General features: G+C 40.2%; 1 protein-coding gene across 2 annotated transcripts in view; it reads right to left on the bottom strand.

Moving 5' to 3' along the window:
• Positions 1 to 3,788: 3,788 nt before the first annotated feature.
• KIAA1958 (KIAA1958 ortholog) overlaps positions 3,789 to 13,501 on the bottom strand; it is a 161,224-nt gene continuing 151,511 nt past the window's right edge. For both annotated transcript variants that reach the window (XM_078061614.1, XM_078061613.1), the window contains one exon: positions 3,789 to 10,680. In XM_078061614.1, the coding sequence (XP_077917740.1) occupies positions 9,874 to 10,680 (807 nt within the window). In that variant the 3' untranslated portion in view covers positions 3,789 to 9,873. The remainder of the gene's footprint in view (positions 10,681 to 13,501) is intronic.

Below are 13,501 nucleotides of genomic sequence, written 5' to 3'. Positions count from 1 at the left end.
ATTGCAACAGCTGAGTACATTGTAAATACTCCAGCAGGAATTTTTATTTCTCATCATTATTTCTTTGGGATCCCCTGAGAAATACAAGAATCTTGTTTATTGCTGAAATATATCTTGTTTAATATCTTTCATGTCTGTCCCTGGTGTCGTACCAGCAAAAACGGGAGTGAAAATGCTCGTAAGCAGAGGGAGAACTGATAGAGGGGAACAGAAAAGAAGAAAAGGAAAAGGAGATGTATTGGGGAAGGAAGATGGGATGTACACCACCTGGGGCTCCAAGTCCTAATCTGGGAGAAGGCAAGGAAAAGGAGAATGGAACAGATTGAATGAGCCAAACATACTGGTCATGAGACACTCTCCAGGCCCTGGAAGATAATGTCGTGACACCTAAGTGAGAGTGAGGGCGCACCAGGCCACTGGTGCATGTACCCACACTCCGCACCCCTTGCTGGTGCTTGCCTGCACATTCTCTGGTCCTTTCAAGGTTTTGGTAGCCCATGGTTTCCATGGCAACCCCTGGGAGTGTTTGTCCTTGAGGCCTAGAGAGCCACGTGCTATCCCAGGCCCTTGGACCTCCAGGCTCGGTGTGCAATCTTCACAGCACCTTCAGCATGCCCGGATCCCTTCTCAATCTGTACGTCATGACTACAGCTCTCTTACAGCTGCCAGAATCAGCCCCCCAAGATTTCCACAGAGCTACTTTCTGCATGAAAGGGAGAGAACAAAATGTGTCCCATCTGGTGGGTGCAAATGAGGTCGCGTTACTAGTAACAATTCAAATGTCACTGGTTCTTGCCAGTCCTGCTCCAACCCAGCATTCGGGCCTGAAAATCACCCTCAGGTGTTGTGCGGGGGTCTTACCTGGCTTTGTCGGCATCCTTACTCTCATCTCTCCTCCGGTCGTTCCTCTCAGCTGGAAGATTCTGTGATTCTATGAGATCCGTGAGGAAGGTTGCAGAATCTCCAGGCACTTGCTGTTGTTGTTTTAAACTCTTCCTTATAGAAAATTTCAAGCATGTACAAAAGAACAGAGGAGAGTATAACAAACCCTCATGTACCCCTTGACTTGCTTTAACAGTGATCTTATTCTAAGCCAATTTGCCTATCATCTACATTTCCATCGACTCTACCCCTCTGGATTATGTTGAAGCAAATCCTTAAATCTTTTAGACTACATCTCAAAAAGGCAGCGCTTTAAAAAAAAAAAATCGAATGCAGGAGTACTTAAGCCTGGGTTTATGTGTGTAAAATGCTGCATGTATATATTCCTGAGAAAATGGTCTATAGCTTCCATTAAATTTTCAAACTGGTCCAGAAGTCTAAAATTTAAGAAATCATTGCTCTAAGTGGGACAATGAGAAGAGAGGCAGTCTGCCTGAGGGTCAATAATTCTCAATGAAACATCTCATCCATTTCAGCATTATCACCATCTTACCCATTTGGAAAGATTTTTCAGAAACCTGTTTTTTTAGGAATGATTTAGAGCTGTAAATGTCTCTTTTGAAGGGTTTCAGGATTAAATATACTCTCCCCAAACCAAAAATAATAATTTAGAGAGCAGAAAAACATTAATTAGAGGCACATATATCATGGACGATATACAGTCACCTATAAGGACTTTCCAAATGGGCTCCCAGCCTCCCAGTGAAGAAATCCAAGTCGGAGAACCAGAGTGAGGGTCAGCCAGAACAATTTCACTCAGGGCATTAATTAGCTCAGGAGCATCTGGGCAAAGAACTGCTCAAAACGTCCTTACATTGCAAACTATAAAGGAAAGCGTTACTTCCGGGAATGTGATACGAAAATAAAAAACATTCAGAAACCATACATACTGCTGATTAAGTTTCAATAACTAAGTTATTTTAATAAAACAGACGTAAAATAGACATTAATTTTTTTTATTTTCAAAAATCTGGTTAAACAGTCAAGCTGCACATACATAAACCAAACAACTTAAAAAAAAACGAAACAAAACCCCGAACCTTGCAAATTGTTAACAGACTCTAATAGACTATCAACTAGAGAGCTGAACTAGATGAACAAGAAAAGACAGATGCCACACAGGCTTTCCCACACGTGTGCTCCCACGTGCAGACATCAGTGGGGGAAGAAAGAAAAAGCTGAAAATGGTACATTAAAATCGTTCAAGTTACTGACCATTTCTTATATTATTCAGAATGATGTTTCCAGTGTTAAGAAATCATGGATATCCTCCTCTACACTAAAAAAAAAAAAAAAAAAAAAACCAACCCAACATACCCAGAACAGTGAAAACATTAGGACACAGCTTTGTTGCCATCATTTGGAACATATAGCCACATAGAAAATATTTAAAATTTTAAAGAAAAGCATTGCATTTCTCATCTAAGTCCTTAGAGCGAACAGACTTTTGTCAGTCACAGCCAAGCAACAGGGGACCCTGGAAAAGCTTCCACTTGGAACCTTTCCAGAAGAGACTCTCTCCATCTGGAAGAGGTTTGCTGAGCTTCAGAATGAAAAACGAAGCAAATGCAAAGCAACCTATTAGCCATTCTATTGCTAAATTTAAAGCAAACATGCTGGTTGTGTTGAAAATTTAATTTAGAGTTTAAATCGCAAGGAAACTTGCGGGCACCAATAAACCTTTAGACTGCCAGGAAGGAACTGAGCATTAAGGCCAATGATACTCAACATTCCTGGGTCTTTTCAAGTCCTTCCAGTGCAAGCAAATGAAAAACCAAACAAAACAACGCAGCTTCAGTTCTAACGCTGACATGAGACTCCAGAAGTAATTAGTTTGGCGGGGTGGGGGAGGGGTGGTGGTAGTGGTGGTGGTTAGCTGCTTCTATTCCCTTAATATCTGCATTTAAAACTTTGAGACCAGCTAGGGAAAGCTCGGTCACTGCCCCAGGCCACCTTCCTGCTGCTGAAACGAACTTTCCTTATATTCTAAAACAAGGTTTGTTTTCCCTGGTTCTCTTTTTAAAACACAGATATAAATTCCATGATTTTCTAACTCGGCACCTGTTCTTAGTTCTGGATTTGAGGAGAGGGGATAAGCACGCGGGATAGCCTCGGCAAGCTCTCGTCCAGGCGCTCAGACCCCTTGCCTTTTCTCACCTGGAAGCGAGGGAATCTCGCTCAGAGTAGTATTTTAGGCGGAAGCAGAGGAAACTGAGAGCCATTTAAATTCTATTTGTAAGGAATGTATCTGAATTTTCTATTTATACGATCATGACAACGCATCACTTAAGTAATAAAAATGAAGGAACATGACGCTGTGATACGACAATTATTTTCAGGTACATTTTCTTGCGTTAGGGAAGCCCATTTAGGTGAGGACTTTGGGCACTTTTAGATATGTGGCTTCCAGCCATATTACCTATTTAAGAGCATACATATCCTTCTTCTCGTGGGTAAATGATCTGATGTTTAATACCCCCAGAGTCCCTTGAAATTATATTAAGCAAAAATTGCTCTTTTTTAAACCAAACTTTGTAGGTTACAGTACAGATTAGAGTAATTCATAGATGGTTTATTTCCTGAATGCTTGTTATAACTAAAAATCCTTTTGTTTCTTAATGTGGATCAAATTCCAGAATTCCACAGCGTTCCCCCCCCCCAACCCCAATTCCCTATTGTTTCCTGGCATTTGGTGCTATAAAGCAGAAGGTTGAAGCCAGAAAGCTCTTTTGTTTTCTGGTAGGCAACTTGTTACTTTCTGACAGGATTTTTCAATCTCTATCCTCAGTAGTTAAAATTTTTGCCAGGAGGTGCATGGGTATAGTCTCTTTTCCCTTTTTTTGGGGGGGGGGTGTGTGTGTGTGCTGGAATGCAGTGAATCCTTTCACCCTACATACACAGATTTTCATTCTGTTCAGGAAAGATTTCATTTTTATAGTCTGATGATATATTTTTTTTTCAATACAGTTTTTCCATCAAGAAAGCAAAACTCAGGAATGTTAGCTAATGTTCTGTCTTCCAAATCCATTATCTTTCCTCATTGTTTTCATCTCTTATTTCTTTTGAAAGAACATGAAGAAGAAAATGTCAAGTCTGTCCTTCACATTATTGATTTGAGTGTTTCTAAGCTCAGTCGTGTTCTTTTCTGCTTCCAGTGTGGATTGTAATCTGTGCTTTAAGTTTTCTTGCAATCCTTCTTTCTAACTTCTCTTCTTTTTCATTTTATTCTAGCGCCTTTTTCTCTAAACCAACTCCCAGTCTGAGATAACTATGCTGCACGGAAGCAATTCTGTTCCTTCAGTTACAACAAGAAGAATCCTACCATTTTCTTATTTCTCGCAGTAGACCACTTTCATTTTCAAATGCTCTTGGAAGCTGTTTATTTTCCTTGGTTCAGTCATTTTTTTATATACCCCTTTTTGTTTTTTTTTCTCTATATACTCATCCTTAAATACAGTCCTCTTCGCAGATCCAGTATCTGCCCTTGGTTGTGTTATTTGCCCACGTGAGTGTTTGTCAATTCTCTTTTGTGGGTATATGGTGCAGTGGATAAGGAGGGCATGACCGTCTGCCCTTTAGGGTAGATAATAAGTAATACAAGTTATTTATTGGATAAATACAGAAAGTTTTCAATAGGCAGAACGTTCACAGAAAACCATCAGGCTTTCCAGGAACTACTGAATCATACCAAGTGACCAATCAGTTAGTAAGAGTACATATGAGGTGTGCCACTGTAGGACTTGAGAAATGAAGTATTTCCTAAACAGACAGAAATTATGTTTAGTTTTTTTAAAGTTCTGTGATAAATGGACCCTCTGTAGCCCCCAAAGAAGGCAGTTTGTCTCATGGATTGAGCACTGGATTTGGAGTCAGAAGACCTGGGTTCAAACTTAAGTTCTCCCACTTACAAGCTTGGTGAGACTTTGAGAAATTTACTTAATTTCTCTGAGCCTTAGGTTTCTCAATAACTAATGTGGGAATACTTAGGCCTACCTTGCAGAGCTGTTGTGAGATTAAATGCGAATATGAGGCAGCTGTGAGAAAGCACTTATCACAGTGTTAGTCAAATGTGAACTTTCTAAGAAACTTTTTTGAACCGTAACAATAACTACAGTTAAATGCAAATTAATCAAATCAGTTATATTGACCATAAAATATTTAGGAGCTCATTCTCCTCTCATTGTGGGGGAGGGATCTATCCAATTGCTTTTAATAGTAATGGAAGCAATATGCATCCAATATAACCCAGTGATTTTTTTTTTTTTTTGGTTTTAATAAATATTTCCTGAAATTAACTGCCATATCAGCTGCATTAGATTAATAGAGCACTTTAATTGAGCACAGAAATCTGATTCTGGTAAACCAACTAAACATGGGCAACATCTCTGGACTTCCTGGACTGTGAAGAACTAGAAGTACATAAAATCATCATCATAATAAGCAAACTTTGCCAGAAGGATGGGCAGCCTCTCTCAAAGGAGTTTTGGGAAATCCTGTGATGTCAGAATTCATGGACACGGAATACATAGGAATTCCCAGAGATAAGTTAATCACCCCACACGACCTTCTCTTCTCTCAGGAAGGGAGCGTGTCGTGTCCTTAGGTCACCACCCAACTCTCCCTCCACCCATGTTTCTGCTAAGGTGATTAATTCACATGGGGAAAAAAACAACAAAGATTTTTAAGAACACTGACTAAACCATCGAATGTTTTTCTTTTAATATAGAGCATTAAAAATTCAACCCCAAAGCAAAAACATTTAAAGATATGTGAATTTGAAACTTTTAATATATTCTTCTGCTCAGGACTGTTAACCGTTTCTAAATGTGCATGGGCACTAACTTAGACAAAATTGGATCTCATGTAGAGAAAATGAAGTAACTTTGAGGTCTTTGTTGTTTGCATTTATCGATGCCTAAAGGCATGTAACTGGTTACTAGCTCAAAAAGGTTTAGCAGTCCAGATTTCAGTAAAAACAACAAAGTGAAGCATGTTGATAAGCATAACATTTAAACATCCTGTTTACTTTATTTAAGTAATTAAACCGTGGTCAGCATTATTCTAAACTGAGAAAAGTAATCAACATGTTGCTGCCTATGAGATAGCAAAAAATAATTTTAAAATTTGTGAAACCTGAAAATTCAAGAAAAGTATTTTTTCAAAAGAAAGTGTTCCAGTAGAGTGAGAAGCTCTTAAAATTTAGGAGATTCACTATATGACCTTGAAGAATTAGGAATTTTGTTTCCAAGTTTCGCTATTTCCTAACTATATGGGCTTCAGGAACTGTAATACTGTTCACGTTGGAGATGATCCATTCCAATGATCCCACTTTATCGTTGATGGAAGTGAGACCAGAATTGCTGAGTAGGGAAGGAGGTCCCAGTCAAGTTCTCTTTCTACTGTAGCAGGAGGCTTCAGCTTCCACATGAAGGTTATTTTGTCCAGATTCTCCCAATAGACTGTCTATGAACATGCTGAGATACAGTGCTCGATCGTTTTAAGAAAGTCGAATTGAAATAAATATCAAAGTAATAGAATTTCACATTTCTTCAAACACCATTTATCAGTCAGGGCAAGATTAATACAGCACATAATCCAAGGAGAGCTGGAAAATGCCACACAACCAAGGAGACCATTTCTTTCACAACTTTGGTTAGGTTCTTCCATAATACTCCCCTTTGCAAACACACTAAACAATGCAAAAGCTTTCTCATAAAGCCTCTTAAGGCATCTCCATTCTTCACGTGTTTTTGCTTACAGCTGAGGTATCAGGGCTTGGCTGTGTTGGAGGTAGAATTTATGGGCATACATGTGACCAGATTATCAGGTTTGGTTTCCTCCTCAAGTTTAACAGTTTAAAGGAGGGAGAATCTCCACAATGGAAGAAATAATTGATGCGATGCAGATTAGTTGAATAATATTATTACTATTACCAAAAGTTGTAGCTAAAATAGCTAATATATATTGCATGCTTACTGTGCACCTAGTGCTGTGTTAAACCCTTTACATTTAATGGGATCACACCCTTCCAAGCTGACCCCCTATCACCTCTGCCGGGATACACTTTCAAGGGGAGACCTGCTAGATTCTGGAGAGGAGGTACCAAGCAAGCAGGGCTCATGTTAGAGCAGACGCAGAAGGGGTGCTGTGGGCAAGAGCTCGCCCAAAGCGCTCCACAGGTCCTCCCTAATACCTACATTCTACTGTTCCCGATGCTGAGCCAAAGGCAACTTGTGCTTCGGTGAGCTTGTGAGTTCCTGATATTCGTTCCCACTTTTGAGTAAAATAAATAAATAAATAAAGGTAAGTGGAGAAAATGTCCTTAATCTACGCCCCCCTTCCTTCTGTTGGGATTCTCCTTTCTCCTGGCTTAGGCAAGAGTAGAAAATCAGGGAGTCCCCCAGTGGGCATGAGTGAGGGTGGCCCCCTCGAACTAGCTACTCCGTCCCCGCTTCAGATCCTCTGAGGACAGACATGGCCATACAAAGAAGAGGTGCTTTGCCACATTAGCAGGTTTACCAGGCATCACCACATATAAATTTCAAGTGTGTGTTGTACACACACACACACAGACATCTAACACAAACATGTAAAAAAAGTACCTCGTTCAATGGGTGGTGCCGAGTAGCACCTGCTAAATGCATTTTCTTTCTCCCTCCCACTCCCCAAGGGAGGCATGAAATGCATGGCGTTTAGGATGCTGAGATACAGTTCTTTCATTCCATCAGATATCACTGAAGATTCCACCTCCTGATTTTTTATTATAATCATTCACTTCAGAACTCGGGGGATTTATAGCACATCAAACAGTGATAAGCAACCAATGTGAGGCAGAGGTGGTTACCCAGCTGACGAAAAGCCCCTGTCAACAGAAGGATGACAACCCCTGGGTCAGTTATTGCTACTTATGGAAATGTTGAAATCTGAAAAGATCCCAGTGATTCCTAATAGCGATTTCCTCTTGAATCCATTTAAAATAAAAATGGAGATTTTATTTAATTAGGCTGCAGGCTCCATCCACCCCATTGTTCACATGGGTTATATTTCTGTTTAAGTGCAGAACTGACAGGAAAAATCACCATCTGCTTTCCACAAACAAAATATCCTTTGGGTGTTAAGCAAACTAAAGAAAACTACACCAATGTTTTGTGTCTCTTTTTTAAGCAAAACCCTAAAATCACTATAGGAAATCACAACAGAATAGTATGCAATATCAAGTCATAACACTGATTATTAAATATTACCTGTTATTTATATACACATGGAGACATACGAAAACTAACCCACACTCAGGAAAGATCAACTAGTAAACAAAATTATAAATGTGCAGTTTAACTAAAAAGGGAACAACATTAAACCTTAAGGCAGCATTGGCTGAGTTCTTTTCTGGTAAAGGATGTCTTACATATTTCAACGACTGGTGAATGATTTTTAAGAACAATTAATTAAAATAAATACTACAATAATGTTTTGAAAAAGAACTAGGACTGATTCTAGGACTCTTGCAACATGAATTTATACTGGAATTTTAATTTTGGATTAGAAAGCACACACAGGAACATAATCTTGTAGCAGTCTTTCCTCAAATACAACATAAAGATTCCTGGAAATTATTGTTATTATTGATTAGCACTCTTTGGGCTCCTTTTTCACTTGTCATTCAGAGTGGTTATCAGAAAATTCTGCTCATGTTTCCATAACATGTGGTCAGGCTGCAGTTTACCTGAGTGCATCAATAGCCTATCATCATGCTCTGATTTTTACACACATGTCCTTAATGCTGAGTCTGCTTACCTGGCAGGCTGCCTCCATCATCATGTCCCACGCACTGGGGCCAACCTAAAATGATGACATCTATCGTGGCTGAAAAAATCATACTTTGATGAACATATTCCAAAGTACTTTCATAAACACGTTTGGGGATTTGTTTTCTTTGCAGCTTGCTTTGTTGGATTTTCCTGGTGAAGTCTGAAAAGTACCTTTAGTGATTTTACAGATCTGGTGCTAGATGCTGACGGGACAACTGTATGACATGAAGGACAGATTTTAAAAATTCCAAAAAAGGCTCAAATGGAAATAGCTTCCACATGGTGCTGAGAAAGAACATGTAGGCACTTCTGCTTCAGGAGGTTTTCATATTTTGATTACAGATCGCTTTTTCCAAGCCACTACTACTGGAAATTCCCTCACGGTACAAACCACCTAGTTCATTGGAAACCTTGCTCTCCCAAACATTGTCTGGTGCATTCATCTTTTTTTCATAAAACTAAAATTGTCCCCGTTGACGCAGGGACCAAGTTGCTCCCCATGCTGAGAGCAGTGGGGGCGGCCCCCACCCCCCCATCAGCACTACCGAGTGCAGGCAGCCCCACCAGCTTCTATCAGGCAAAGCTGCTTGCTCTGCAGAACCAAACTATCCATCAACAAAAGAGAGAGAGGGGTGTCGAGTGCAATTTGTCTCCTGGAAATAGTTAATGTGTCTGCCTCTCTCCTTCCAGTTCCTTATTGTGAGTGTAATTCAACAAAGTATATAGAGTCTTCATAACATTCTAAAGCTACTAGGCTACTGGGAGTTTTTTTTTTTTTAATGACTACTTAAACAGTCTCCCTTTTTCTTTCTTTCTTTTTTTTTTTTTTTAAGAAAATCTGTGCTAAAAAGGCACTAGATAAAATGAACTTCCTCACTCTTGTTTGTGGAACAATTATACATGGTGTTAGATTCTATAATTTAACAAAGGTGACACACATTTGGATAAAATACCCTAATTATTCAGACTCCTCTACTTTCAGTTAAAAAAACACACCCAAAGTCAAAGAAATAGCAGGTCCCCCTGACCAAGACCAGCCTGACCTTGAAGTCGCTGTCATTCCCTGCCACCCCAGAGCTCTGGCCCCGGTTGCCTGAGGGAGCCCTTGCTTGTCGGGGAAGACTCACTGACAGCAACTGTGGGAGCCAAGCCTCCTGGAGACCTGAGTAAACGAGACAAAGGTGAAGTTCTCACAGTTTTCCAGCTTGACCTTCTTGGCTAAGTTTGGGACAATCCCCCGAAGAGACCGCAGGCCCATCCTCTGCTCCTCATACCACACGCTGCCCATGTCTGTGGCCTCCTTCCGGGCCGTGAGGTAGAAAGGGGACTTGGCCTCCATTTGGGTGGGCGGCCGGTGGGTGTACATGTACTTGTACAGGAGGCAGTAAGGGCACTGTTTGTGTCCCCTAGAGTGCTCATGGTAGATCTTCCCGTGGCATACTCTCGTGGCACCACTGCGGCTCTCCCGCTTGACACTGTCTGTCCGGGCAAAATAGGGCTGGTTTTGTGGGTCTTTGAGCAGCTCAATGTCACCATACATCAGATCTGCGTGCTCCTGCAGGGTCCGCATATTCAGGTACTGGCTGTTGTACTTGACCACGGTGGACAGGAGAGTGACAGGACTGTCATCACCTAAACACCCTGCCTGCCACATCTCCTCCTCGTCGGAAAGAGAGAAGTAGACAATATTGCGAGCACGGGCCCCTGACATCCCTGCCTTACTCAGCACCCACAGCTTCTCCTTGAGTTTCTTGGTGGAAGAACTGAAGGTGCTGCTGGTGATGGAAAAGCCCACGCCTGCGTTCTTCAGGATGCGGTCCAGGCCTCGGCGAATGGCGTGCAGCGAGGTGGCCAGGAAGTCGGAGCCGTCACTCTTCTTAACGGTGACATAAAAATTCTCGAGCAGCTCGTTCAACTTCGCCGCAGGGATCTCAAATGAGACAAACACTGAGGTTACACGTTTGAGGACACCCAAAGAGCCAGACCCCTTCCTTCTCCTCATCCTCCCAGACTGATACAGGGAAAGAACTTCAAATGGAAGATCTCGGTTCCATACCTGGAACCACAGTGTTTCAAGCAGCAAAATGGGGACATGATAATCAAGACATTCTTGAAGGATTATTGTAATGCTTAAATAAAGTAGGGGATGTGAAATGGTTTGTAAATAGTGGAGAACACACATATACGTATGCACACATAAATATACATGTATATACTAATTATGATTATTGGCCTTTGTAACTTTCACTATTCTATTCCTCTCTGGAAAGCCTTTCTTCTCTTTTCTAGCAAATCATTTCTTCTTGCTCCTTCAGTAAAATCCAACCATTCTCTCTAAAGAATTTGTGAATGAAATTTACAAACTCTGAATCCTCCCAGCATTAATTTCCTCAAAATTTGCACATACTATTGGGTCCTGCGGGCACTAAACACGGCACCGTTAGGGAAAGACAATGGGTATGTCCGGGTTGCAGAGCAAGTTCATGACCTTAATTCTTCACTTGAATGTATCTGATATAGGCCCTGAAATATCACTGGCTTAATGACCCATAGGGTTGCAATATCAATACTTTTTCAAAAAATATGAAAAGCTTAATGACTACACTGACAGAGAGAGCTCCTCACTTGGGTATGGTGGGAAAAGGAAGCCCGGGCATTGAGAGAGCTTTCTTTTCTTTAACTTTTTTAAAAAAATTATTTATTTTATTTGAGAGGGAGTAGTTGTGCTCACACGGGGGTGGGGGGGGGGAGGGACAGAGGGAGAAGCAGATTCTCCACTGAGCAGGGAGCCCAATTCGGGCTCCATCCCAGGACCCTGAGATCATGACCTGAGCCAAAGGCAGATGCTTAACTGACTGAGCCACCCAGGCTTTATTTTCAAGAGGGAGCTAGAAAGAGAAAACCAGACTTTGCTCATAGTCCTTTCAGGCCAAGTACACATTCTAGGACAAAAGAAAGTCTCAACAGAAAACTTTTTAAAAGTAGAAACTGGACAGGTAACATTCATTCTTCTAACACCCTTGGGTCAAACAGAAAATAAAAACTGACTTAGAGATTAAAAACAAACCAAACTGAAAACATTCCATATCAAAATGCATGAGATTTGCTAAATACACTCTTATAACATCATAGTCTTGAATGACTTTTTTAGAAAGTTGTATGGAAGATAAGCAAACTGATTATTTAGCTCAAAAAGCTAGAGAAAGTAAACCAAATTAAAAAATAATAGAGTGAATCAATAAAAATAAAACATAATAAACTAGAAGAGATATAAATTTGAATTTAAAAATGAAAATATGTAATCTTTGAAAAGACCTATAAAGTTGACAAACTTCCAGAAGGGCTGACAAAAAGAGAGAGAGAGAAAGAAGAGGAAAGGAAATATACATTTAAACAATATCAGGAATGAGAAAGACAGTAACTATAGAAAATGAATCAAAAATATGAAAGAACATTATATACTTTATACATATTAATTTGAAAATCTAGGTGACCTGAACAATTTTCAATTACCAAAGCTGGTTCAATAAGAAGTAAAAGAGGGCACCTGGGTGGCTCAGTTGGTTAAGCATCTGCCTTTGGCTCAGGTCATGATCCCAGGGTTCTATGATCGAGCCCCGCTTTGGGCTCCTCAGAGCTCACCGGGGCGGGGGGCGGTCTGCTTCTCCCTCTGCCCCTCCCTCTGCCCCTCCCCCTGCCCCTCCCCATGCTCGTGCTTGTGCTCTCTCTCTGTCTCTCAAAAATAAATAAATAAAATCTTAAAAAAAAAAAAGAAGTAAAAGATCTGAAGAGCCCTAAAATAGAGTGAAATTATTGTCAGAGATGTATATCACTCCTAAGGAGATGGCTTTATGGAGTCTATTTAGCTTTTGTATTTAAACAGTTTTGGAGCATAGGAAAGAGAAAGGGTCTTCATTTTTCTCTAATCCAAATCTAACAGATATACCAAAAAAAAGTATATGAATATAAATATATACAGGCAATTTTTGTTTGGCACAGTGCTATGTTAAGTAAGACAGGTGCATGTTATTATAACCTTGGAAAACGAGGACAAGCCTCTGATACACAGCTCTGATATCCAGAGTAGCAATTAACATGGTACCACAAAAAACAAGGACTGCCTATATTATCAAATCAAATTCAGAAATGCAGGAAAGCAGTACTACATCAAGCCAAGTAGGGATTGTTGCAGAGTGTAAGGATGATTCAATCTTAATAAATATGTTAATATAATTGACTTACTCATAGAGAAAATAATACAAACTTGCTAATTACTGAAAAATTACTTGAAAGTTTGATATCTATTTCAAATTTTTTAAAATTCAAATTAAATTTAGATTGGAAGAAAAAATCCTCTTACTACGATGAAGAGTATTTTACAGACAAGAACGATAAAAATTATACCTAAGATAGAAACATTAGAATGTTTTTTTTATAAAGTCAGGAACAGGATGAACTTGCCAAATATCTGATACTGTATATATATATATACAGTATATATATATATACATATACATATATATATAAAACACTATTTTGGAGGTTCTAGCAAATGAGGCAAAACAAGAAATAAGTATTACACACATGGGCGCCTGGGTGGCTCAGTCATTAAGTGTCTGCCTTCGGCTCAGGTCATGATCCCAGGGTCCTGGCATCGAGTCCCACATCAGGCTCCCTGCTCCGCGGAAAGCCTGCTTCTCCCTCTCCCACTGCCCCTGCTTGTGTTCCTGCCCTCGCTCTCTCTCTGTGTT

Source organism: Halichoerus grypus, chromosome 14 (assembly GCF_964656455.1).
Source record: "Halichoerus grypus chromosome 14, mHalGry1.hap1.1, whole genome shotgun sequence".
NCBI classification, from domain to species: Eukaryota; Metazoa; Chordata; class Mammalia; order Carnivora; family Phocidae; genus Halichoerus; species Halichoerus grypus.
This window is presented reverse-complemented; position numbering and strand designations above follow the sequence as displayed.